Source organism: Meles meles, chromosome 18, assembly GCF_922984935.1.
Source record: "Meles meles chromosome 18, mMelMel3.1 paternal haplotype, whole genome shotgun sequence".
NCBI classification, from domain to species: domain Eukaryota; kingdom Metazoa; phylum Chordata; class Mammalia; order Carnivora; family Mustelidae; genus Meles; species Meles meles.
The window spans coordinates 50,029,970-50,054,978 of record NC_060083.1 but is presented as its reverse complement, the minus strand read 5'-3'; the positions used below and the strand labels follow the sequence as shown (position 1 = coordinate 50,054,978).

At 39.6% G+C, this 25,009-nt stretch overlaps 2 protein-coding genes across 2 annotated transcripts in view; one reads left to right on the top strand and one right to left on the bottom strand.

Moving 5' to 3' along the window:
* Positions 1 to 18,158, bottom strand: part of CEP95 (centrosomal protein 95) — a 41,566-nt gene extending 23,408 nt beyond the window's left edge. Inside the window, exons 1-7 of the mRNA XM_045985816.1 lie at positions 17,439 to 18,158; positions 15,863 to 15,991; positions 14,855 to 14,962; positions 11,132 to 11,242; positions 7,493 to 7,598; positions 5,308 to 5,423; positions 318 to 437 (exon numbers count right to left, since the gene is read on the bottom strand). Coding sequence (XP_045841772.1) covers positions 318 to 437; positions 5,308 to 5,423; positions 7,493 to 7,598; positions 11,132 to 11,242; positions 14,855 to 14,962; positions 15,863 to 15,991; positions 17,439 to 17,511 — 763 coding nt within the window. The 5' untranslated portion in view covers positions 17,512 to 18,158. The remainder of the gene's footprint in view (positions 1 to 317; positions 438 to 5,307; positions 5,424 to 7,492; positions 7,599 to 11,131; positions 11,243 to 14,854; positions 14,963 to 15,862; positions 15,992 to 17,438) is intronic.
* A 172-nt stretch (positions 18,159 to 18,330) lies between these two features.
* DDX5 (DEAD-box helicase 5) lies at positions 18,331 to 24,976 on the top strand. Its single transcript, XM_045985818.1, has 13 exons — positions 18,331 to 18,523; positions 19,756 to 19,921; positions 20,273 to 20,369; positions 20,467 to 20,600; positions 20,722 to 20,787; positions 21,042 to 21,183; positions 21,267 to 21,427; positions 21,517 to 21,689; positions 22,050 to 22,160; positions 22,389 to 22,450; positions 22,526 to 22,585; positions 23,826 to 24,050; positions 24,270 to 24,976. Exons 1-13 carry the CDS (start codon positions 18,480 to 18,482, stop codon positions 24,671 to 24,673), a joined length of 1,845 nt encoding a protein of 614 aa, XP_045841774.1. The 5' UTR covers positions 18,331 to 18,479; the 3' UTR covers positions 24,674 to 24,976.
* The last annotated feature ends 33 nt before the right edge of the window (positions 24,977 to 25,009 follow it).

Sequence of the window (25,009 nt, the reverse complement as noted above, 5' to 3'; positions counted from 1 at the left end):
CCAAATTACTTTATTTTACCATTCCTAATAATTGGAAGACCACCAACTCATATAGTAATGTATTAGAGACTCATATTGTACTAAAGTCTTTAAGAAAACACTAGATAATAAAACAGTGGATGTAAAACATGCAACCAAAAAACATTTAATAAATCAGAGCTTATAATTAATAGCAAACATTTACAGATATAATCATGTAAAACCAAAAAGAATCATATAAAGTATAGAGCAACAAAAGTAAAAAGGCTAATAGCAACAGAAATTGTTCCAGGAACTCACTATTGTTTCTAACTCACTAACAACACATTACTACTCACTGTCTTCAACAAAGGATGTTCTGTTCTTGGACAAAAAACTAGATAAGGGAGGGTGCAACACTTCTTCATACGATATGGTTGAGGCTTTTTTAGACTGCATTTCATTAGGGCCTTTGGCACCTAGAAAAGAAAATATTAAAGGTAGAATTTTTTTGTTGCTGAATTATTTTATTAAAAACCAAGAGTTCTGTACACAGAGGGTAAAAATCTCACAAATGACAATCATTGAACTGTGTTTGATTGCTCAAACTACCCATTACTTTTAGTACCACCAGAGAGGAAGATCCGGAACCACTAACACAAATTAAAAGTAAAGATTTATATCATACTACTTTTCTTTAGTGCCACAAGTGCCACAAAAACAGAAAAAAAATCAAAAGAACAGAACAGAGAGCCCAGAAATAAACCCATGCTTATATGGTCAATTAATCTACAACAAAGGAGGTAAGAATATACAATGGGAAAATAGTTTCTTCAACAAATGATGTAGGAAAATGGACAGCTACATGCAAAAAGAGTGAAACTGGAGTACTTCAACACACCATACACAAAAATTACCTCAAAATGTATTATACAACTAAGTGTGAGACATGAAATCATAAAACTTCCACAAGAAAACACAGGCAAGTAATTTCTTTGACATCAGCTTGAGTAACATTTTTTTGACAGGTGGTCTCAGGCAAGGGAAACAAAAGCAAAAATAAACTATTGGGACTATACCAAAATAAAAAGCTTCTGCACAGTGAGGGAAACAATCAACAAAGTGAAAAGGCAAGCTACTGAACAGAAGAAGACACTTGCAAGTTATATGTCTGATAAAGGATTAATACCCAAAATATATTTTTAAAAAACTGATGTAACTCAACACACCAGAAAAACCCAGATTAAAAAATGGGCCCAGGACCTGAATAAACGTTTTCCCACAGGAAACATACAGATGGCCAACAGACACAAGAAAAGGCGCTCAACATCACTAATTATCAAGGGAAATGCAAATCAAAATCACAATGAGATACCACCTTCTGTCAGAATGGCTACACTGACAAAGACAAGAATAACAAGAACTGACAAAGATGTGAAGAGAAAGGAACTCTTGTGCACTGTTGATGGAAACAGAAATTGGTATAGTCACTATGGAAAACAGTATGAAGGTTCCTCAACAAAGTAAAAATAGAAATATCACGTGATTCAGTAATTCCACTACTGTGTATTTACCCAAAGAAAAAAACACTAATTTGAAAAGACATGTGCATCCCTGTTTATTGCAGTACTTATAATAGCCAAGATAGGGAAATAACCCAAGTGTCCACTGATAAATGAAGATGTGGTATACACGTGTATGCACACACACACATACACACACAAATATTACTTCATCATAGAAAAGAATGAGATCTTGCCATTTACAACATGGAGAGACTTAGGGAGTATGATGCTAAGTGAAATAAGTCAAAGACAAGTACAATTTCACATACATATGGAATCTAAAAAAGCAAATGAACAACAACAAAAGAAACAGATCCACAAACACAGAGAAGTGATGGTTTCTATATAGGAGAAAGTAGGGAGAATGGGTAGAGTGAAAGGTATACAGGCTTCCAGTTACGGAATGACTAAGTCACAGGGATGAAAGGTACAACAGAAGGAATATAGTCAATGGTATTATAATGATGTATGATGACAGATGGTAGCTATACTTGTGGTGAGAATAGCATAACATGTAGAGTTGCCAAATCACTATGTTGTACAACTGAAACATGTTATAATATTATAATAATTTAATGTTGTAATATAATATTGTATGTCAACTACACTTCAATTAAAAAATTACTAATATGTACTATATGATTACATTTTAAAAGATACACATGAGATACACATTTATGTATCTGTAAGGAAAGAAATCAAAATGTTAACAGTGGTTTTCTGTAGGTCAGGGGTTGGCAAACCATGGCCCAAGGTCCAAATCTGACCCATCAACTATTTTTGTAAAAAAAAAGTTGTTTCAAGATTTTAATTAATCTCTACATCCAATGTGAGGCTTGAACTCACAACCCCAAGATCAAGAGTCACACACACTACTGACTGAGCCAGTCAGGAACCACTGTAAATAGCGTTATTGGAACACACTCACATACAAAGAGGTGCTAGAATTGCAGGACACTGTTATGGGGATATATCTCTGAGCTAGGAATCTTGGCTGATACCGTCATAAAAAGATTTATAGGTCAAATTGTTTTGTCTAATTTTTAAATGCTTAATATTTTTAATCAGCTTTTTGGCATTACACACAGAGCTGTATTAAAATATTTCTGGATATCCACTTTGTTCCTTTGGAAACTATACAGTACACGTACTCTTCACTAACAAAATGGATTTATGACCCCCCCCAAATGACTATTTATGCCTTCTTCAATTTAATGAAAGACTTCACTATAAACTTATTTCTCACTTTGAGAGTGTACTCTCCAATCTCACTGTTACCAAATGATCAACACAATCACTACAAACAGAAATACTCACCTTGCACAGATCCCCAACTCCATGCAATTTATTCCAAGACACTGTGTATTTTAAAATTTCTGACATTCATTTTGTCTTTTAAAAACCAGCAAAGACATCGTTTTGTGCTTTTCTTTTCCACAATCCAGTGCAATGTGGCATTTTCACATCAAAATGTTTAAAATATATCCATCTCCCTCCATAACTTATTTCACATGAAGAGCATCTGAGATCTAATGTTCAAAATTCATTAACATGGTCCACAATTTCTCTACTACCCAAAATGAATTTGTCATCAGCTTGACCCCAGGCTAATTCACTCTTACCTAGGTCCACTTTTTCTTTAGTTTCTTGGGGAACCAAGAAACTCAATCTCTTTATTTTTGATGAAATTTCTCCTAAAATCTCATGTTTAGTTACCATTTGGAACTTTTGTCAGACTGAAAATGACACACTCAAATCTCTCCCTATAATTTTTAGATTGTTTTAAGGACATAGTGTTTTATTACTGGGAAGATTCTGAATTTGTCTACTGTAAGCATTAATAAAATTCAATTATATAAGTATACCTATATATAAATGTATATAACATTTCATTAAAAAAAGGGGGGTGGCCCTGATAGAAAAAAATAGCTGAAGATGGTCAAAAGGTACAAATTTCTAGTTAAATAAGTAAGGGGAACACAGTATACAAGTAGGACAGATCTTAAAAGTTATCATCTCAAGAGAAAAAGAATTTCAACTCCCTGGTGACAAATGTTAACTAGACCTATGTCATGATCACTTCACAATATACGTAAACATAAAATCATTAGGTTGTACACATGAAACTAACAATGTTACATGTCAATTTTACCTGAATTAAAAAAATGATTCATAGCCCAGGAATTGAAGTCTAAATAGACACCCATGAATGTATAGGGTGACAGTTACCTGATAACTTAGATCCAAATATAAGAGGAAGTTACCATAGCCCTTTATGACCTCAAACCCAAATGCCTTATCCTAGCTTTTCTTTCAACCTTTCCTTTTGCCTTAATTGCATTATAATCTGAAAATAATTCACTTTTTACAGATGCAACCTTTTTATGTGGTAGTTGCTATCACAGAACACCATTTCTAAAATCACCATCCCTTCCACCTTCTGTCAATCCATCGGACTCTCTTCCTTCTAGAAACATTATCACCTACACTTGACTCTGGTCATTCCCTTACTTTGCTCCTCCCAGTAGCAAGTACGTCTTTAGTCTACGGTCTAACCTTCCAGACACAGGTTCTTTGAGCATTTATTCCTTGGAATTCAGTGTTTACTCTTTGGAATAAAAGTATTAATGCTGAAAGGGATTTCAGAGATGGTTTGTTGAATTCTCTGATTTAACACATTAAGAAACTGAGGCTCAAGAAAGACAAGGGCCTTGTCCAAAGTCACACAGCCAGTAGCAGAGTCTGCATAAAAATTTGGCCATTTGATTCCCAACTTAATATAATTAGTTCCTCTCTAGCATTCCTATTCTACCATTAAAAACCCCCACCACTTATTGTGTGCCTGGTGTTTTGCAAAGTTTTGGAATATTAAGATAAATATGAATGATTTTACTATATACTTCACTTTTTTGTCTTATTTATTGGCTGCCTCCACAAGTAGAATGTAAGCTCCACAAGGGAAGGGATTTGTGTCTCTTTTGGTTACTACTCTAACACCACTGCCTAGCACAGAGAAGGCACTAAGTATTTGCTAAATGAATATAATGTGGCTACTGTCCCCGAAACGCAGTGTACCTAATATACATACTTAAAGTTAATGATGCAATGTGGGAATGCTATTACCAAAATAAGGACACATGGCCACACCATAGAAATACAGAACCTTAGAACCTGAGACACATGCGGGAGGCTGGGCTTTATAGGGTGAATTTGCCAGAAATAGAAAGGAAGGAAGAGCACCCCGGTAGAAGAAACAATATGACACCAGAAAAAGAGCATGTCAACTAAGGTAGGCAGGACAGGGAATGGGATGTTGGGAGTACAGCAAAGTGGGAGGCTCAAAAGGGGTCTAAGAGATATTCAGGTTTACTGTATACAAGCAGCAGTCTGTTAGAAATGTGGCCTGATGCCTGGCAGAAAAAATGCCACTGGATATACAGACTTGTTGGCTGAAACCATAAAAAGAGTGTGTCACCCAGTTTAAGAAACTACACTTAGGAGGTAATCTGAATGTTGCATCCAGAAGTTTCTTCCCAGAGTATCAAGTCCCACATATTACATGACAAACTTGCATCCACCTGTTTGCCCAGGTGCCTATGACTCCTACTTGACTGATTTCAGGTAACTGTTCATATTTAGGATAATGGTGGTATGCTCCCGGAAATTCAATTCTATCGAGTTACAGCTCCCTCTATTCTTCTCAACTATAAACATTCCTAAGTATAACTATTTATATTTTCATAGTTATATGTTGAATAACAGTAACTGTCATCTAACAACTTACCATTACTTCTGAGAGAAAAGGTGTGTGCCGTGTCTCCCAGTCTAATTATTTCACCGGTGGATTCTGTTTCATCTCCATCCCAAGAGGGGCCCAAAGCCTCAGATGACAAGGAGCACCTGAAAGAGTTCCCTTACTTACTTGGGGCCCAGCCTAAACACAGAGGGCCCCTCCCCAAGAAAACCCCGAGAGCTCCTCCAAACAGTCTGCTGATGGGTATTCAGACTGTTCACTGTTATGTGCAGAAGAAGGGCAAGACACTCCCTTCTACTGCTTATCCCTTCTTGCTGCTTATCTGTTTTGTTTTGGCATGTATCAGTCAAGGATTAAATGTGTCAAGGATTAAATGTGTAGGAGAATCACACACACAGAGAACAATAAATATCGGATGCTCTAGGGGTGTGGGAGTGGAGTTTGGGTAGGGTATTAATTTTGAACCAAATATTCTTGTGTTGTTTCACTTTTGCACTTAAAAAAAAATCTAGTAATAAAAAATAAAGTCAGGGGCTCCTGGGTGGTTCAGTGGGTTAAGCCTCTGCCTTTGGCTCAGGTCATGATCTCACGGTCCTGGGATCAAGTCCCGCATCCGGCTCTCTGCTTGGCAGGGAGCCTGCTTCCTCCTCTCTCTCTCTGCCTGCCTCTCTGCCCACTTGTGATTTCTCTGTGTCAAATAAATAAATAAATAAATCTTTAATAACAATAATAATAATAATAAAAAAATAAAGTCAGGAAATTCATCTTATGGTGGTCTCCTTCAAGACATGTTTTCCACAGGGCGCCTGGGTGGCTCAGCGGTTTATGCCTCTGCCTTCGGCTCAGGTCATGATCTCAGGGTCCTGGGATCGAGCCCCGCATCGGGCTCTCTGCTCAGTGGGGAGCCTGTTTCTCCCTCTCTCTCTGCCTGCCTCTCTGCCTGCTTGTGATCTCTGTCAAATAAATAAATAAAATATTTAGAAAAAAAAAAAAAAAAAAAAAAAAAAAAAAGACATGTTTTCCACAATGTACTATATGTAAAAGGAAAGCACTGCCTGTGATTTTTGAAATCAGAGCAACTCCATTTAAAAAAATGGAGAATCAGATATTTAAAACAGTCATACCATCATATTCAACCTCCAGTTATAACTACTATCAAATTTGTAATGACATTGTATTTTTTCTATAAAAGTCACAGAAATTTTAAAACTCTGATATTTGCTGGGGCACATGGGTGGCTCAGTTGGTTAAGCGGCTGCTTTTGGCTCCAGTCGTAATTCCAGAGTCCTGGGATCGAGCCTGCTTCTCCCTCTCTCTCTCCCTGCTGCCCTGCCTACTTATACTCTCTATCTCCATGTCAAATAAATAAAACCTTAAAAAATAAATAAATGAATGAGTGAATAAATAAAACAAACTCTGATATTTGTTAACAATACTGATTTAAAGGTGCAGTAACGCAATAATTTTATACTGCCAGTGAGTGTATAAACCATCACCACATTTTGGAAAGCAACTGCTTTTAATAGCCTTATAACATTCATTCTCTTTTAATGAGTTTAAAGAATAGCATGAAGAGTAAAGAACAGATTACAGAATAGATAAAAGTATGTATCACATTTTTAAACCATAAAAAACACTGTGGTTTTCCAATTTAGAGGAGTGGTTTAGCCAATTATGAAGCACACATGTGAATGGTCTGTTATATGGTGATTAAAAATTATTACAAAAATTTTAACAACTTGAAGACTACTGATGTGTAAAACTTTAAAATGCAAAAAACAAAAATTATATAAACAATATGACTAAATCCAAAAAAACCCCAAAATAGTAAAAAAGACTAAAGTGTAACAAAACAGCAACAGTACTTATTCAGTTTTGAATAGCAGAGTTCATTTTTTTTTTCTGCTTGTTTTTTATTTCTCTGTACTTTCCAAGTTTTCTATAAGGAACATAAACTGTTTTGATGACCTAGGGAAAAATTTAAAAATAAGTAGGTGCTTAATACTGAGAATTAGGTACATATAACTCATGGTTCTTAAAACTCCCTCAGGAAGGTTTAAAATATGAGAAGGTAGTAAAATTTTTACAGTAGGTTTTTGGGGGTTTTTTTGTTTTGTTTGTTGCTGCTATTCTGATATATTGTGTGCCATTTCAAATTCTTAGTAGAAAAAAGGCATAATTTGCTATGATTAAATTCACAGACACCGAGTGCTACCTCTCAAAAGAAACCCTTTTCCATGATGACTTGGATTCCTTAGTACTTTCTGGGTCTTCCAAAAGTTCTCCTTGATGGGATTCTTTAAAACTCTGTCCAGTTTCACCTGTTTAGAATAGACAAAAACAGTATCAAAATCCCCCAAATTAATAATGCTATTTTTATACTGGGGTAGGTAGGGGTAAGAACAGTAAGGCACCCTCATTCTCTCCTGGTAAACTGGGCTCTTGTGAACATGAAATTAGAAAGAACCAAATCATCACCTGTGATGAGCATATTACTTGGGTAACAAAGAAACAACAAAAGTGTTTCTTTAAAATCAGGGTCTGCAGTTGTATTAGCAGTGTTTTATTTTTAAGCTAGGTGGTAGGTTCATTCTCTATTGTTTGTAAACACCTTTCTATCTGTAAAGAATGTCTGCGGTAAGAGGACTAGGTTTTGGCTTCAGAACAACAGGACTGTGTTAGCCTACCTCAGGCTTCAAATCTATCACTCCCTAACCTAAGAGTAAGACTACTTTCAAGGCTTCAATGGAATTTTCCTTAAGATGATCACTCTTTTCTTCTACCCCAACATATCAAGGAAATACACTTTCACCAGTGGCAGGAACTCACTAGCAAGGTAATTTCAGGAGGTATGTGGGCGAACCTCCAATGATCCAGATTTATGGACATTCCCATCCATTTCTAGAGATTCCTTCTTTGAACATCCACCTTCATTTTTTTCTATTGCTGTATTCAACAAACATTTTAATAATATTAGTTAACATTCATTGTGCATTTACTCAATTACTCAAGCTTGGCTCAGTGCTAAACTATTTATGCATATCTACTTATTCGACCTTCACTACAGCCATGAAAGAATTTCAGATGAGAAAACTGAGGCTTTGAGAGCTTCAAACAATGAGGGGCATAATGCAGCACTGACTCAAGGTCTCCTTTCAAATCTTTTGTCCTTACAGTTTAAGTAAGCGATAATGCTAGCTCAGGTAACAGGAAAAAGCTGCTCTGTATACCTGATGAGACTCATGATAAGAAAGATTTACTTCCCATTATTAACTGGCATTTTGAAGAATCTGCTCAGCTCTAGGTAATATTGCCATATCAACTTGGACCTGCAAAGGTGAGAATCAGACTTTAGAAAACACTACCCAACTCAGGTACTACCACACAGGGAGGCCCCATCTGTGCAACTCCCTCCTAGCAGCCCTAAGTTCACCACATTCTATTGACCTCCCCTTGAAATATCCCTTCTCTCCCCCTGCCTCAGCATTTCACTATTACCAGACTGACATCTAAGTATCTTTCAGTTCTGTGCTCCTCTCTCCATCCCCACGGCCCTATCCATGACCAAGCCGTTATCATCCCTCTCCTACTTACAATCAAGTACTGCATTGTAAAAACTGGTGCAGTCAGTGTAAAATTTTAAGTTAATCTCCACCTAAAGGTAGTTTTCTACCTCTTAATCTTGCTGCTAAAATGACTACACAGTCACAGACCATCAAAATACCTACTGATAACCTTGAATTAGGTGAGTTTCACAGGTCTTTCACTCTTCCCCAATTCTCTTATAATGTTTTTATTGTAAAAGAGTCCCTATTTATCCACAGGGGATATGTTCCAAGATCCCCAGAGAATCCCTGAAACCATGGATAGTACTGAACACTATATATACACTTTTTCCTGCACCTATGACAAAGTTTAGCTTCTAAATTAGGCACATTAAGATAAACAATAGCTAATAATAAAATAGAGCAATTACAACAATATACTACAACAGTAGTTATAAAAATGTGGTCGCTTGGGGCGCCTGAGTGGCTCAGTGGGTTAGGCCTCTGCCTTTGGTTCAGGTCATGATCTCAGGATCCTGGGATCGAGCCCCCCATCGGGCTCTCTGCTCAGCAGGGAGCCTGCTTCCCCCCGTCTCTTTCTGCCTGCTGCTCTGCCTACTTGTGATCTCTCTGTCAAACGAATAAATAAAATCTTAAAAAAAAAATGTCAAGCGCCTGGGTGGCTCAGTTGGTTAAGCCACTGCCTTCGGCTCAGGTCATGATCTGAGTCCTGGGATCAAGTCCTGCATTGGGCTCCCAGCTCTGTGGGGAGTCTGCTTCTCCCTCTGACCTTCTCTGTGCTCTCATGCTCTCTCTCACTCTCTCTCTAGTCTCTTAAAAAAAAAAAAAAGTGGTCTCTCTGTCAAAATATCTTATTGTACTGTACTCACTCTTCTTGTGAAGATGTGGGATGATAAAATACCTACGTGATGAGATGAAGTGAGTGAATGACGAGGCACTGCAATACAGCATTTGGCTATTATGACCTTCTGACAATATGTCAGGAGATCATCTGCTTCCGGACAGAGGATGACTGCAAGTAACTGAAACTGCAGAAAGTAAACTGCACATCTCGGGGGACTATTCTACACATTTATGGCTGTCTTCCTGACTTGAGTATAGGTTTGAGCACAATACACATGGCATGCAATTTTGAATCCTCCCAGGGTACCTGGGCTGGTACGTACTGAACATACATTAAACACTCAAAATACTCCACATTTAGAACAGTCAAAGTTTTTGAAATAAGTATCCTGTGTGGCAATTTTTCCTTCCTACATATACTTTTAAATCTTTTCAGCAATAGAGATAAAAGGTAGAAAACTATCTCTAAAGAGTTTAAGGTTAATTTCAAATGTTATAATCACAGTACAGGTCTCACCATCAACCATGTGAGAAGAATGACAAGCCTACCCAAATTTTTGGCTTCATTCATATTAGAATTTATGTTGATTGCTACTGCTGCTGAAAACTTGCTGGATAACTTCAAAAATAGTAAATCCATTCTTACACGGGTCATATATTACTCTAATCATGACATAGAGCATTTTTTACTCAACCAATCTCAAACCATTAAGGTTCTTTGTTTTCTTTTCAATAACATTGCAGTGAAGACCTTTAAGCACCTTTTATATTATACTTCCTTAGGATAAATGCTTAGGAATGAAATAAATTGAGCCAAAGATTATAAAGAGCTTTTACATATTACCGATCCACTTTAAATAACCATAAGCCTTTTGGAAAATAAAATGGCACTGTTAATCTTTATAATTACCATTAAAAACCATAAAATAAAAACTTCACACAACAAATTGTTACAATTTAGGAAACTGGATTACTTGAAGACTAAAATAAAATGTTCAGGCTGTCACAAACCTAAACATAGGTTAAAGACAAAACAAAAACAACAACAACAAAACTACACATTCCAATTCCTGCTAATACTTTAGCAAAATCCAAATTTGTAACAAAAATAGCAGTTCTGACAGAGGAAATTATAGTCAACAATGTTACGCAATAACAGGACAATAGGCAATTTTGGCCAGAATTTAGCTATCATAGATTAGCTTTAAAGTAATTTATAAGCAATAACCAAGTTGACAAAGGACATGGTGACAGTCTAGGATAGTTTTTCTCAACCACTAAGAACAGTAAGAATTGAGATTTAATTTACGATTAAATTTACCAGGTATATGCATTAGTGTTTCCAATTCCTATAAAGAAAAACAGGCAAAAAGAAAAAAGGCAAAAAGGGACAGGATGCAGAATGTAGAATATAAACCAAATCAAATTTCTATTTTTAAACTTACTTTTCTCATGAGATGTCTCACTGATGTGTTCTGTAAGATACTCCAGCAACCCATCAAATATTTCTAGCAGATTCTTAATAGATTCTTTATCTCCTCTCACTATATTTTCTCCTAAACACAGGATAAAGAGCTAATTAAAAATATTAACCAAGAAATTGAAAGCCTAATAATTTTGAAATGAATATACCATCATGTGCTGTTCAAGATAAAAAAATTATAAACTCAGGAAAAACAATAACATAAATAATAAAAACATGAATTTTCTTTTTTTCTTTTTAGAAGATTTACTCACTTGAGAAAGTGAAAGAGAGCACAAAAGCAGGGTGAGGGGCACAGGGAGGAGCAGACCTCCCCTGCTGAGGGGAGGGATGCAGGCCTCTATCCCAGGACCCTAGTATCATGACCTGAGCCAAAGGAAGATGCTTAACTGACTGAGCCACCCAGGCACCCAAAAACATAAAATTTTCTGATGCCTGATTATATTTGAAGAAACAAAAGAAGCAGCCTTGAATATAACCTTTGATAATTGGCATATCCTTTCCTTTATCAAAAAACAAAGCAAGTGGACTTAAGAAAACGTCCCCTAGTAACATTTATACCAATATATAAAGCATCTAAGCAGAACTTTATTAAGCTAGCAAAAAAAATGCCAGGCGAGAACACAGTTTCAGATTGTGAGATCCTACTTCTAGATGATAGCTTGTTCTGAAGATAATAGTAGCAGAGTAATATAAAAACAAACTTGTTGGGATACTTTTGCCAGGAATCCCTCATTTTTTCCCATTTGTTAACTTCTGTTCATTTTTGTATGCATCATGTCATTTTCTTAATTAGAAATTGCCAGTGCATACAAACTTCCAATTTGTAAAACTCTATATACAGTTTGTGTAACTTCCAGTTATAAAACCAGTCACAGAGATAAAAAGTAAGGCAAAGGAAATAATGTCAATAATACTGTAATTAGCATTGTATGGTGACAGATGGTAACTCACTAATCAACAGTGAATACTGTGTGATACACAGAACTGTTGGATCACTATGTTGTACACGTGAAACCAACTAACTTTGTAAGTCAACTATACTTCAATAATAAATAGACTATCCATGCATATAAAAAAAGCCCTTTAAAAGATTTTATTTATTTGACAGACAGAGATCACAAGTAGGCAGAGAGGCAGGCAGAGAGCCCAATGCAGGGCTCAATCCTGGGATCATGACCTGAGCCGAAGGCAGAAGCTTTTTAACCCACTGAGCCACCCAGGCGCCCCTATAAAACCCTTTCTAATCTCACCTCACCCCCCACATCCACTTTACACCCAGAAGTTAATCTTTAAACAATCCTTAGCACAATACCTGGCCCATAATAAATTTTTAATAAACGCTAAATTGAAATATTGACAAGAAATGGGCTGGTTAAAGCATGGAAACCTGGCATGCTTAGTGTCACCTAAAATGGACTCTAAGCAACATTGGGTATGGGCGGAATTTAACTTGAGACACTTGGATTGTCCTTCGGGAGAACATGCCTACATTCTCAGTTCAAACCAGAAGTTCAAACCAAAAGGGAGAGTCAAAATGGAAATTTGGCATTTGAGAGAATCTAGTCATTCAAAACTTCATGATGCAAAACAAACCTAAACCAGAAATGTGATTTTCAACAAAACTACTAGTACGGATGGACAACATTTGACAATTATTTTTTTCTGTTTAAAGCAAACAAAAATCTTGTTCTTAAGCCTTATGTTTTTCTGACTTAACAAGATACACAAGTATACCCCAAGGACATACTCAGAACTTTTCAGTTGCCAGGATGGGGAGCATCCTCTGCCAACCCAGCAACTAAGACCGCCCGCCAGAATGCAGTGCTTCGTGGTACAGGAGATATTGCTTTAAACAGAACACAAGAGTAAAAAGATGCTTTGCAGTATACCAGAAGAGGTAAGCAGTTTTGCAACTTTTCATGGGGCGGGTTTGAGTTGTCAGGAGTAGCTCTGCATTAAAAAGTTATATATGCAGATACAACCTTGCTACAGTAGGTTTAAAAAGCACAAATACCAGAAATTGCCCTATTCAAGTGATAAAGCAATTCAAAATTGCAAAAGAACAGGAAACCCTTGGATTATCCTTCGAAATGAATTATCTCCAAACAAATTTACCACATTTAGTCACCCAGAACTGCACTCAAAAATTTAAGCCAGGGTATTTTCCTCAAAGTTCATCATCAATATTAAATTGAGAGACGTAAATGACCTATCCTGATTAACATTTCTCTCTCTTAACTGTCAAAGAACAAACAGATAGTGTAAGCCTTCTCTTAGGGATTCAAATATAGTTTCAAACCCACAGATTCCCTCTCTTCCTTAGCTTGGAATAATTTACTGAAATAATCCTCATTGCCTTATTATATGAAATATAAAGATTTATAAATATATTTAGTAAATTTGGCTTTAGAATACAAGTATAATATACTTTATTTTGGAAAAAGGTTCACAATTTAGTTTTACTTATTTTGAATAGACAATATATTAATGGGATTTAAAATTCAGAAAGTGCAGGGTGCCTAGGTGGCTCTATCAGTTAAGCATCTGATTCCTGATTTTGGCTCAGGTCCTGATCTCAGGTTTTGAGATCAAGCCCCATGTCAGGCTCCACACCGGGTGTGGAGCATGCTTAAGACTTTCTCTCCTCTCCTTCTGCCCCTCCTTTGCATTTGTACACACTCATTTTTTGTCTCTTGCAAAAATGAAATAAAACAAAAATTAAAATTCAAAAGTGCAAAAGATATATAATGAAATCTCATCCCACCCTCATCCTGTAGCCCTGAAGTTCCTCTTATTGGAAGCAATCAGTATTATAGGTTTCTTGCACATGCTTTGAAAGAGTCCTTCTGCAAGCAATCAACTGCATATTTACTCTCCTCACCTTTGTTTTCTACAAGTAGCACCATACTCTGCACATTCTTCTGACACTATATACATTGGAAACTGTTGCACTAATATGGAACATTTTACATAATGAGCATCATCAAAAATCTTTCACAGTGGCAGTGTAATTCCATGTATGAAGCAACCATAACTTATTTAACCTGTCCCTATTTAGTGGACATTTAGATGTTGCTGATTTTTACCTACTACAAACAAGCAGCATATTAGCTTTAAAAATAACTAAATAACAGGGCACCTGGGTGGCTCAGTTGGTTTAGAGTCCAACTTGATCTCAGCTCAGGTCTTGATATCAGAGTCATGAGTTCAAGCCCCACATTGGGCTCCAAAAGAAATAGCAAAACAAAAAAATAAAATAACAAAACAATGGGATGCCTCGGTGGCTCAGTAGGTTAAGCAACTGCCTTTGTCCGAGGATGGAGAGTATTGCATCAGGCTCCTTGCTTGGCAGGGAGTCTGCTTCTCCCTCTGACCCTCCCTCTTCTCATGTTCTCTCTCTCTCTCTCAAATAAATAAAATCTTAAACAACAACAAAAAACATACTTCAGATGACCAGCTAGGATACTCACAGGTCCATCACAACTCAATGTTTGACTGTCCTTAAAAAAACCTCTCAAGGATGGGTGCCGTAATTCTACCAGTCAATTGTCTTGCCTCAGTGTTTCCATTTGGTCTATTTTATAAGCTTACTCATTTGGTTAACTAAACAATGTATAGGATTCTACCTAATACATTATTTTAGTAAAATGCAAAATTATTTGATGGTTAAGTATATACCAACCTGTTATGTGAGACAAGCTCACTTGTAGGTAATCCAAGGCCAGTGAATCAATTACTGCTTGTACATTGTGAGCTTCATCCTCTTGACTCCTGGGAATAGCTATGAGGTCTGTGGAAAAAAAGCTACATAATTTTTCATCTGAGGGCCCAAGTTGTCATGGTCTTTGACCAGGCTTCTAAGTGAGGTTAACTGCTACAAGAGCAAGCTCCACTCAAACAGAACAGGCTTTTATAAAGTACAGATAAAGCTAAAAGAACCTGATTTCTATCTACATAGTACCTCTATTAGCTGAATACTTAGTTAATCAACATATAAATGAACATGCTCTACAATAAGCACCCAACTACAGAAAGATAAAGAGATCCCTAAATTCAAGGAGATGCTAATACTCTAATAAGGGAACCAATACATGAAGTGAGACTTTAACCCATAATCGTGGGCTGTTTCCATGAGAGAGAAAAAACCCACAACAGGTACAAAAGGAGAGTTCTTGTACGTTTTGTTAAAGCAGCCTATTAGGAATTACTGGCCTAATGATTTAAAAGGTCAGTATAGACCACACTGAGGAAAGATATTAACATCAACTTATATTTGGAATTTCTCCGCTAGTATTGAGGAAGATGAATACTTAACCAGGGATGCAGGACAAACATCAATTCGTATCTGTTATACTAGTTAAATAACAAGACTCGACAAGCTTCCAAGTTCCACTCAATTTTAGAACCTTTGAAGATACATTTACAGAAAATGTGAAACTTTCATAAAGTATTAGGCATAATTAAATAGAAATGGCCCAGAACATGCCAACATGATTTGACCAAGGCTATTACTATGTCTGGGTCTCATTAAGGTACTTCAGGGAATGAATGCAATAGTTAGATAGAAATATAGATATAAACAAAGAAAAAAATTCAAGATTTTATAAATACGATAAGATCTAACTGAAGGCTCTCAAAACTCCTGGCCTAAGATGTAGTCACTATTACTCCCACTTTTTAGTAGCCTTACCTGGTACCTTTTCTCCCAAAATGGACTGGTAAAGAGCAATAAAAACATTAGCATCACAGTCTTCTAGTTCTCGTATCCTTAGGTGTATATGACATTTCAAAAGAAGGTTATTGGCAACGATTATCCACTCTGTCAGGAAAGGGAAAAGATCGGCCTTAAACAGCACTAGAAAAAGTCAACCCCCAGAAAGATAAGACATTGAATGACGTAGAAGATAAAATATCTGATTACTGTAGAAGTTCAAAGACCCTCTGAGGCACAATTTTTGAAAATACTTAATTTCTTCGGATGACTTCCAGAGTACCAGAATTTTAATGTGGTCAAAACCATGCTGCAAACCCAGCTTTTACTACTGCAACCTAAAATCTTTGTTTTTACCTCTTTTCTTATTTCACCAGCCATACCTCACTGTTTTTATTTAGAACAGACAAGTCAACGGGAATACATGTCATAAGCGAGACAGTTTGTTAACGACAGTCTGAGGTTATCAGACACTAATTAGTAGATGCTGCTTCAAATTCCCAATGGTATTAGTCATGTTTTTACCCAATTATCTCGTGCAAGTCTGAATTTCTCTGGTGCCCAAATAGGTGGTGATTAACTTAGGCTGTTAAAAACTGAAATAATGACACCAACAGTACATTTGTTAGTTTTTAAAAAATTACATTTAATGAATAAGAAATAAAACACAGAACATGCATCAAAACGCCCCTAAATTCAGAACTAGCACATTACCAACACTGTTGAAGTTTCCTGTGTACCACCGCACCTCACCCCAGATACGGTACGAATTAGCAAGGTTACTTCAAGACTTTCTCAAACTAAGGTAATTTAGGAAGTCTGATCTATTTGATCCCTGATATAAATGGCGATTAAGGAGAAAGTCCTTTTATTCTGTATTTCACATATTCAGCATGTTCTAGAAATAACGATGTTGTGGGGTCAAGTCACGCCGATCTCCCTCTCCCCAAGCCCACTTCTCACAGCTGACCAAACCAAGACAAGCGGTTTGAACCGTGTCGTGAGGAAAGGAAAGCGTCCCAGACAACCCAACTCACTCGCTCTTCAAAAAGCGGTTGCTAGACAAAGCCTGTAACTCCACAGGCCACTGAGGAGAAAAATCTACCACTAGTCTACTTTGGCAGGAGCGTTAGCAGATCTTAAGACTGCCGTTCCCCAAAAGTTCAGTGCACATGCAGGTATGGCTTCAGTCTCCACAGCTCAAGAACCAGAGCGCGCGCTGACGGCGGCTGCGTTCCCCAGAGAAATACAAGTCCCAAGAAGAAGCTTTTTGACTGCCCTTTTTGCAGCCAGGTTGTAGGCGCGGTAAGCGCCTCGCCACCGGGTCCTTCTCTCCACACCCCATAATCGCGCTCCAAGACCTCTAAGCTGGCCGACAGTGAGGCTAAAACACCCACAGAAGCCACTCACTACGACTGGGGGTCTGTCACCAGCCCCGCAGGCAGCCCAGACTCAAGGAAGTCCAGCCAGAGGACTTAATATAAAAGGGATAGGGACATTCAAGGACTTAAATGGCTTCAGTCCACACACACCAGGGTTCCGAGCCGAGACTCACCAGCCTCTGAGCCAGCCATGCCACGGAGGCGGGTCGCCGCCGGACTCCCAGCTGGGCGCGCGGTAGACGGCATCCTGGAAGGGCCGCAAAGCACAGACGGACTGCTAAGGTTGGGGGGAACGAAACTAAAGGGCAGGGGGTGAAAGGGGGAGGGACGTTAAAACGGCTTCTCGCTGCTGATTGGTCATCACGGGAACACTTCCTATCACAGCACGCGCCGAGGAGGCGGTTTGTGGGCTCTGGGTACCATTCTCCGCGGGCAAGATCCCGCTAAGGGATTCTCAGGTGGGTGGGTTTGACAACCCGGGTCACTCAGCAGCCCTGGGCGGTCTCCCGGGGGTATTAGTATGGCACTTCCGGTGAGCTATTTGTTTCGTATTCCTCCGCCGACGCCAAGTGGCGAAGTAGTGCGGGCCGCTTACCCGATGGGCGGGAGCAGCCACGTGACAATGTCAAGCTCCGCCTTCCCGTCTCACTTGGTTAGGGGCGTGAAGACTCTTTGGAGACGTAAACATCTCTAAGTGGGCTGAGTGGGTTGGCATGTGCTGGCCATTTTGTCGGCTGGGCTGGACCTGGAAAAGGGCGGGTGGCTTCTTTGAGGGGTGGAAAGGCGAAAAAAAGGTGAAGAAGAGTGTGTAGGCTCAGGCATCTCAATGTACGTGGGCCCAGCTATGAAAGGGACCTCAAACCCGGCGACTCTGAGGGAGGGGGAAGGGGGGTGGGGCGAGAACATGGCGGATCCCGGAACGCCGGCGGGCGTTGCGGCCTCTGCGCAGGGGCGGGGTGATTAGGTCATAGAGCGGCTCCCAGCATTCTCTGCGGCGGAGGAGGCGGTCCAGGCTATAAAACCGGCTGCCGGGACGCGGCCGGCACCTCATTCATTTCCACCGGTCCCTTGTCGAGCAGCTGCGGCTTCTGTCATCGCTGCCCCTCCGCCGCTGCCGCCCCCACAAGGCTTTGCCATCGCCAAAGCCACCTGCAGCGACTTGTCGCACCCGATTCTCTCCACTTTGTTCCTCACCAACCGCAACCATTGACGCCATGTCGGGTTATTCGAGTGACCGAGACCGCGGCCGGGATCGAGGGTGAGTGTGGGAACGGACTTGTCAGGCCCGGCAGTGGGGGATGGGAAGCCGATGAAGGGAGCGGCGGGCGGGGGCGGCGGGAATTTGGCTTTTTTGGTCTATTGTTAGGCTTTACTAATTGAAGGTTTTCGCCATTTTGATACTTGTCCAAAACTGAGTGAGGGATGTTTTCCTGTTAACGGTCTTCAAGCTCACCTTTTGTTGGCGGGGGGCGGCGGGGGAGGGGGGCAGGGCGTCGAAGCCCCCCGCCCCCCCCCCCCCCCGACGATAGAGCAGCTGTTGGGAAGAACTCGGGGGAGTGTATTTCGATGGAAGGAAAGCGCGACGCTTCCAGGAGATCGAAGTCACCGCTGTTAGGTGCATCTTTCCGAGAGGTGTTTTAGGGGCCCCGGGAGTTCTGTGGTAGCCCAGGGGGTCGCCTCCGAAGCCATTGATGCGGCGGGGGCAGGAGGGCGGCCGGCACCGCGGGAATCGGCCATGTGGCTGAGTCGCGGGTACAAAATGCCGGCGTCGGACATGGCGGCGGCGCCTTTGTTACCCCGCCCGGCGGAGGAGCTCAAAATGGCAGCGTCGAGAAAATGTGGCGCAGAGAGAAATGCGAGACAAAGGGGGAAGCGCCGCCCCAGCGGGAACGCCGCCCGGTCCGGGACTCCTCCCCCGGTAGTTGCCAGCTCCTCCTCCGTTTTTTCTTTGCGTTATATAATTTTGCTATCTTGATCGGGAGCGCTTCCACGGGATCCCAATTCGATAGGCTTGCATAAGTGTCTTTGAGACCACCGTCCTTGTTCTGGTCTTATTGCTGGTGCAGTCCCATTATTCTTTAAAACCAAAGCTGCTTTGCTTGAAAACAGCTGATAGCGCCGCTGTTAAGCACCTTCCTTGTATTGTCTGTCTCCCAGACGTTTAATTCCTAAGCTCACGGGAGAGACTAGGGGCCACAAGCTGTTGCCTATCCTTGTAATATGAACTTCAGGCTTTAGGCAGCCAGTTTCCGACGTGATAAATCCCGGGCTGTTGACTTGGCTTCAGTAGTGTGTATTGGGGACAACGGGAAGTGAGAGAGATGGTGCTAATTGTGGCTTTTGAGATCATGGCCGTCAGTAAGGGCAGTACTCAGCCGTAAACCTCAAAGTGTCTCATTTACCTGCAGTGTGTCCCAAGGGACAGTAAGTCTATATAAACTCCTTGGTAGGCGTTTGAAAATAGGAGTAACGTTTTTGTTTGAATTTCAGGTTTGGTGCACCTCGGTTTGGGGGCAGTAGGGCAGGGCCCCTATCTGGAAAGAAATTTGGAAACCCTGGGGAGAAACTAGTTAAAAAGAAGTGGAATCTCGATGAGCTGCCCAAATTTGAGAAGAATTTTTATCAAGAACACCCTGATTTGGCTAGGCGCACAGCAGTGAGTAATTTCATATAGCTTCATTGGTTTGTAACTCAATAATTGTTTCTATCTAGTACCAAAATATAGGAATAGAGAGGTCTTGGAAATGACCAAATTTAGGGGAAATTAATGCTTTCTCATAGTTAAGAGGTGGTACTTTGGGAACAGGTGGCTTGGAATTTTTCTACTTAGAATGGTTAAGTATAAGAGTAATTGGTGGATCTTGTGCTGTGTGGGTTTTCCATACGTGGATATAGATTTTACACAGACTTAAAGGTTTACTAATCATTTAAAACATAGGGGCCTCCTGGCTGCATATTAGTGAAGGTTGTTGTGGTACTTACTAGATTATTATAATTTGTTTTATAGCAAGAGGTGGAGACATACAGAAGGAGTAAGGAAATTACGGTTAGAGGTCACAACTGCCCAAAGCCAGTTCTGAATTTTTATGAAGCAAACTTCCCTGGTAAGTGCTAGTTTTGAGGCAAACCCCCGCCCCTGCCCTATGTTTCTCTTCTTTCTCTTGGCTTCACTAAATTTTACTGAATTGTTCCTAATTACAGCAAATGTCATGGATGTGATTGCAAGACAGAATTTTACTGAACCCACTGCTATTCAGGCTCAGGGATGGCCCGTTGCTCTAAGTGGACTGGATATGGTTGGAGTAGCACAGACTGGATCTGGGAAAACATTGTCTGTAAGTATGGGGAATTTTTAGTTTGAATCTGTGGTTATGTACTAGAGAAAATAGATTAGGAATATAAAGAAACCAGAAGCCTTTTAATTTAACTCCTTTTTGTTTCCCCCAACCCAAATAGTATTTGCTGCCTGCTATCGTCCACATCAATCATCAGCCATTCCTAGAGAGAGGTGATGGGCCTATAGTAAGTATATGTTTCTTTTCTTGTCGAGGAGTGCAATGCAGGGATTTGTAGAATACATAACAAAAAGTAATTCTTGTGGACTTATGTAATGAGTTGTTAGTTGTCTCATGTTAATTTAGCTGAAGAGAAAGCTACCTTGATTCTATTTGAGTATTGGATGGCAAAATCAGTGATCTGCCAGTGTAATGCCAATCAGTTTAAAACTAGAATTCAGGAGTCTGCTAAAACCTGTTACACTTTTTGTTTCTCTTTAGTGCTTGGTGCTGGCACCAACTCGGGAACTGGCCCAACAGGTACAGCAAGTAGCTGCTGAATACTGTAGAGCCTGTCGACTGAAGTCCACTTGCATCTATGGTGGTGCTCCCAAGGGACCACAGATTCGTGATTTGGAGAGAGGCATGTAACAAAAATTCTGTTTGTCATAGTTGGTGCTGGAAGTTCTAGATGTCATAGTTACATATGCATGTGTTTAATTGAAGGTGTGGAAATTTGTATTGCAACACCTGGAAGACTGATTGACTTTTTAGAGTGTGGGAAAACCAATCTGAGAAGAACTACCTACCTTGTTCTTGATGAAGCAGATAGAATGCTTGATATGGGCTTTGAACCCCAAATAAGGAAGATTGTGGATCAAATAAGAGTAAGTGCCTTTAAAAATGTTTTATTTTCAAAGTTAGCTCACAATTTATTCTTGAAGTAAACTTTTTTTTTTAATCCCAAATTCTTTAGCCTGATAGGCAAACCCTAATGTGGAGTGCAACTTGGCCAAAAGAAGTAAGACAGCTTGCTGAAGACTTTCTGAAAGACTACATTCATATAAACATTGGTGCACTAGAACTGAGTGCAAACCACAACATTCTTCAGATTGTGGATGTATGTCATGATGTAGAAAAGGATGAAAAGTGAGTTTTTTATAGAAGTTTTAATTCTAAAAATTGACCATATGAACTTAGGAGTTACCCTTTCATAGGTTATCTTAAAAGTGACTTTTAGTTGGGTGGTGGAATGTGAATTTGTTCGTTTAGTCAGTCTTCCTGAAAAAATGTTTTCCTCTGTTAACATAATTGGTTATCACTATATTCGTAGTATTCTTTTAGGTGAAGGACTGCTTTGTGGCTTAAAGACCAAGGGTGGCTGCTTGAGAACGTCAGGCAGGTGTTTTTACTTGTAGCCATGCAAATTGAAGGTCGTGCTTCAGTGACCATAAATGTGTGACCATAACCATGGACTACTTCTAAAATTCATAATTTTTTTTCCCCAAGACTTATTCGTCTAATGGAAGAGATCATGAGTGAGAAGGAGAATAAAACCATTGTTTTTGTTGAAACCAAAAGAAGATGTGATGAGCTTACTAGAAAAATGAGGAGAGATGGGTATGTGGGCTTCTTCGTTGAAGCAGGTGTATGAGAGCTGCGTTTAGGGGGAGGGGCAAACCGATAAAGAGTTAAGGGATTTGAATGTCCTGGAATACCATTATCTGGTGTAAATAAAACTGCATACATTAGGTGAAATTAAGGGAATTGATGACTAGATAGGCAGTAGGCTAAAACATATGGGGTTTCAAATGTGAGCCTGCTAATAATGGTTTCTCTTTAATGTAGGTGGCCCGCCATGGGTATCCATGGTGACAAGAGTCAACAGGAGCGTGACTGGGTTCTAAATGGTTAGTCAAATGAAAAAATGTCTTTTCTCTAAGCCTGGAATTCTCAGATTATTGATGATCCTTTCTCTTTCACAGAATTCAAACATGGAAAAGCTCCTATTCTGATTGCTACAGATGTGGCCTCCAGAGGGCTAGGTTAGTAAAAACTCGAATTCATGGCTTGGTTTCCCAGAAGATCTCCATATAACTTTTTTAAAGAAAGTTTATTGCTTTCTTTAACCTCTGCATTTTTTCTAAGTTTTTTTCATATAAAGGTGCAGTCTTTGTGGCAAGGCCTAGGCATGACAATCGGAGGACTCGAGGGGGATGGAGGACTAGTGATCGGCTGGCTGCTTCCAGTCGATTAGAGAGGTGAAAAGCTGAAAGTGTGCCAGTAATCTTCAAAAGGCAGAACATACCACCTCTGCCCCGTAAACTGTTCTCTCCGGGGGAAAAAAATGGAAGTTATCCTCACAGTTCACTGCCGTGGTATTTCTTCTGTCCCATGCTTTGCATGACTGCCATGGTACAGCATTGTTTCAAACTGTTTACTGTGATCTGTGGGTCTTTGAGTTTCAGTGAGTTTGCTGAAATGTTGAAGAAATATTTCCAAACTTCAATGTTCAATGAAATTTTTGTTCAAGTTTGAAATGGAGAGAGCAGCTTTAAAAGGTACTAAGCCTTTTACAAATTGGTGAGTACTGGCACATGAGATCTAGAGCAGGAGCAACTTCTCACACTTAGTGGGAAAAGAAAGCAGTGCTTTGAAAGTTCCTCCCTCACCTACACAGTAGTCGTCATGTCGAGACCTGCCAGAGAGAGACACATTCTCAAGTGAATCCTGGCTTCTTGGAAGCGCTTGCCTAGACGAGACACAGTGCATAAAAACAACTTTTGGGGGACAGGTATGTTTTTCTTGCAGCTGCGGTTGTAAGGTCTTGGCAAGACAAGCAGTGTGGCCAGAATTTTGAACTTCTGATGAGTGTGTAACGTAAAGGACCGCATACATTTTTGTTTAAAGGTCCTCAAAATGAGCACATGAAGAGGTTGCTGTGAACCTTTAAGTGGCCCTACTGCGCAGAAGCATTCAGATGTCACTTGATGATCTGTAAGGGAACTTGCTGGTTTGGGAATATGTTACAGAATACACGTCCTTTTGACTGGCTCTCTATCATTGGGTGGGGTAGTGAGACAGGTAGATGGTGTGTGCTTCCCCCCCCCCCCCCTTCCAACCTCAATGGTATTCCTACAGAGAATGGATAACCATTTTAACTGTATTTTTTGCAGCCCGTACCTTCTTGGGAATACAATTGTCTAACTTTTTATTTTTGGTCTGGCTGTTGTGGTGTGCAAAACTCCATACATTGCTATTTTGCCACACTGCAACACCTTACAGATGTGGAAGATGTGAAATTTGTCATCAATTATGACTACCCTAACTCCTCAGAGGATTATATTCATCGAATTGGAAGAACTGCTCGCAGTACCAAAACAGGCACAGCATACACTTTCTTTACACCTAATAACATAAAGCAAGTGAGCGACCTTATCTCTGTGCTTCGTGAAGCTAATCAAGCAATTAATCCCAAGTTGCTTCAGTTGGTCGAAGACAGAGGTTCAGGTAAGACCAACCTTCATTAAGAAATGTTGGTGATTTGGGGTCACATGATTGTCTACACGAATCCTTTAAATGGGATTGGCGGGTGAGTAAAATCTTCAGTATGAAGCTGAGAAAACACTTCACCTGTCTGTAGAGGGAATAGAGCTTTCCTGATTCCTTCTGTGTTTGTAATGATTTGTGTCATGGAAATAATTAGCTTGCAATTTTTTTTCTTGACAGGTCGTTCCAGGGGTAGAGGAGGCATGAAGGATGACCGTCGGGACAGATACTCTGCGGGCAAAAGGGGTGGATTTAATACCTTTAGAGACAGGGAAAATTATGACAGAGGTTACTCTAGTCTGCTTAAGAGAGATTTTGGGGCAAAAACTCAGAATGGTGTTTACAGTGCTGCAAATTACACCAATGGGAGCTTTGGAAGTAATTTTGTGTCTGCTGGTATACAGACCAGTTTTAGGACTGGTAATCCAACAGGGACTTACCAGAATGGTTACGATAGCACTCAGCAATACGGAAGTAACGTTCCAAATATGCACAATGGTATGAACCAACAGGCATATGCATATCCTGCTACTGCAGCTGCGCCTATGATTGGTTATCCAATGCCAACAGGATATTCTCAATAAGACTTTAGAAGTATATGTAAATGTCTGTTTTTCATAATTGCTCTTTATATTGTGTGTTATCAGACAAGATAGTTATTTAAGAAACATGGGAAATGCAGAAATGACTGCAGTGCAGCAGTAATTATGGTGCACTTTTTCGCTATTTAAGTTGGATATTTCTCTACATTCCTGAAACAATTTTTAGGTTTTTTTTGTACTAGAAAATGCAGGCAGTGTTTTCACAAAAGTAAATGTACAGTGATTTGAAATACAATAAATGAAGGCAATGCATGGCCTTCCAATAAAAAATATTTGAAGACTGAATTAAGTGGAAATTGTACTTTATTTTACATATAT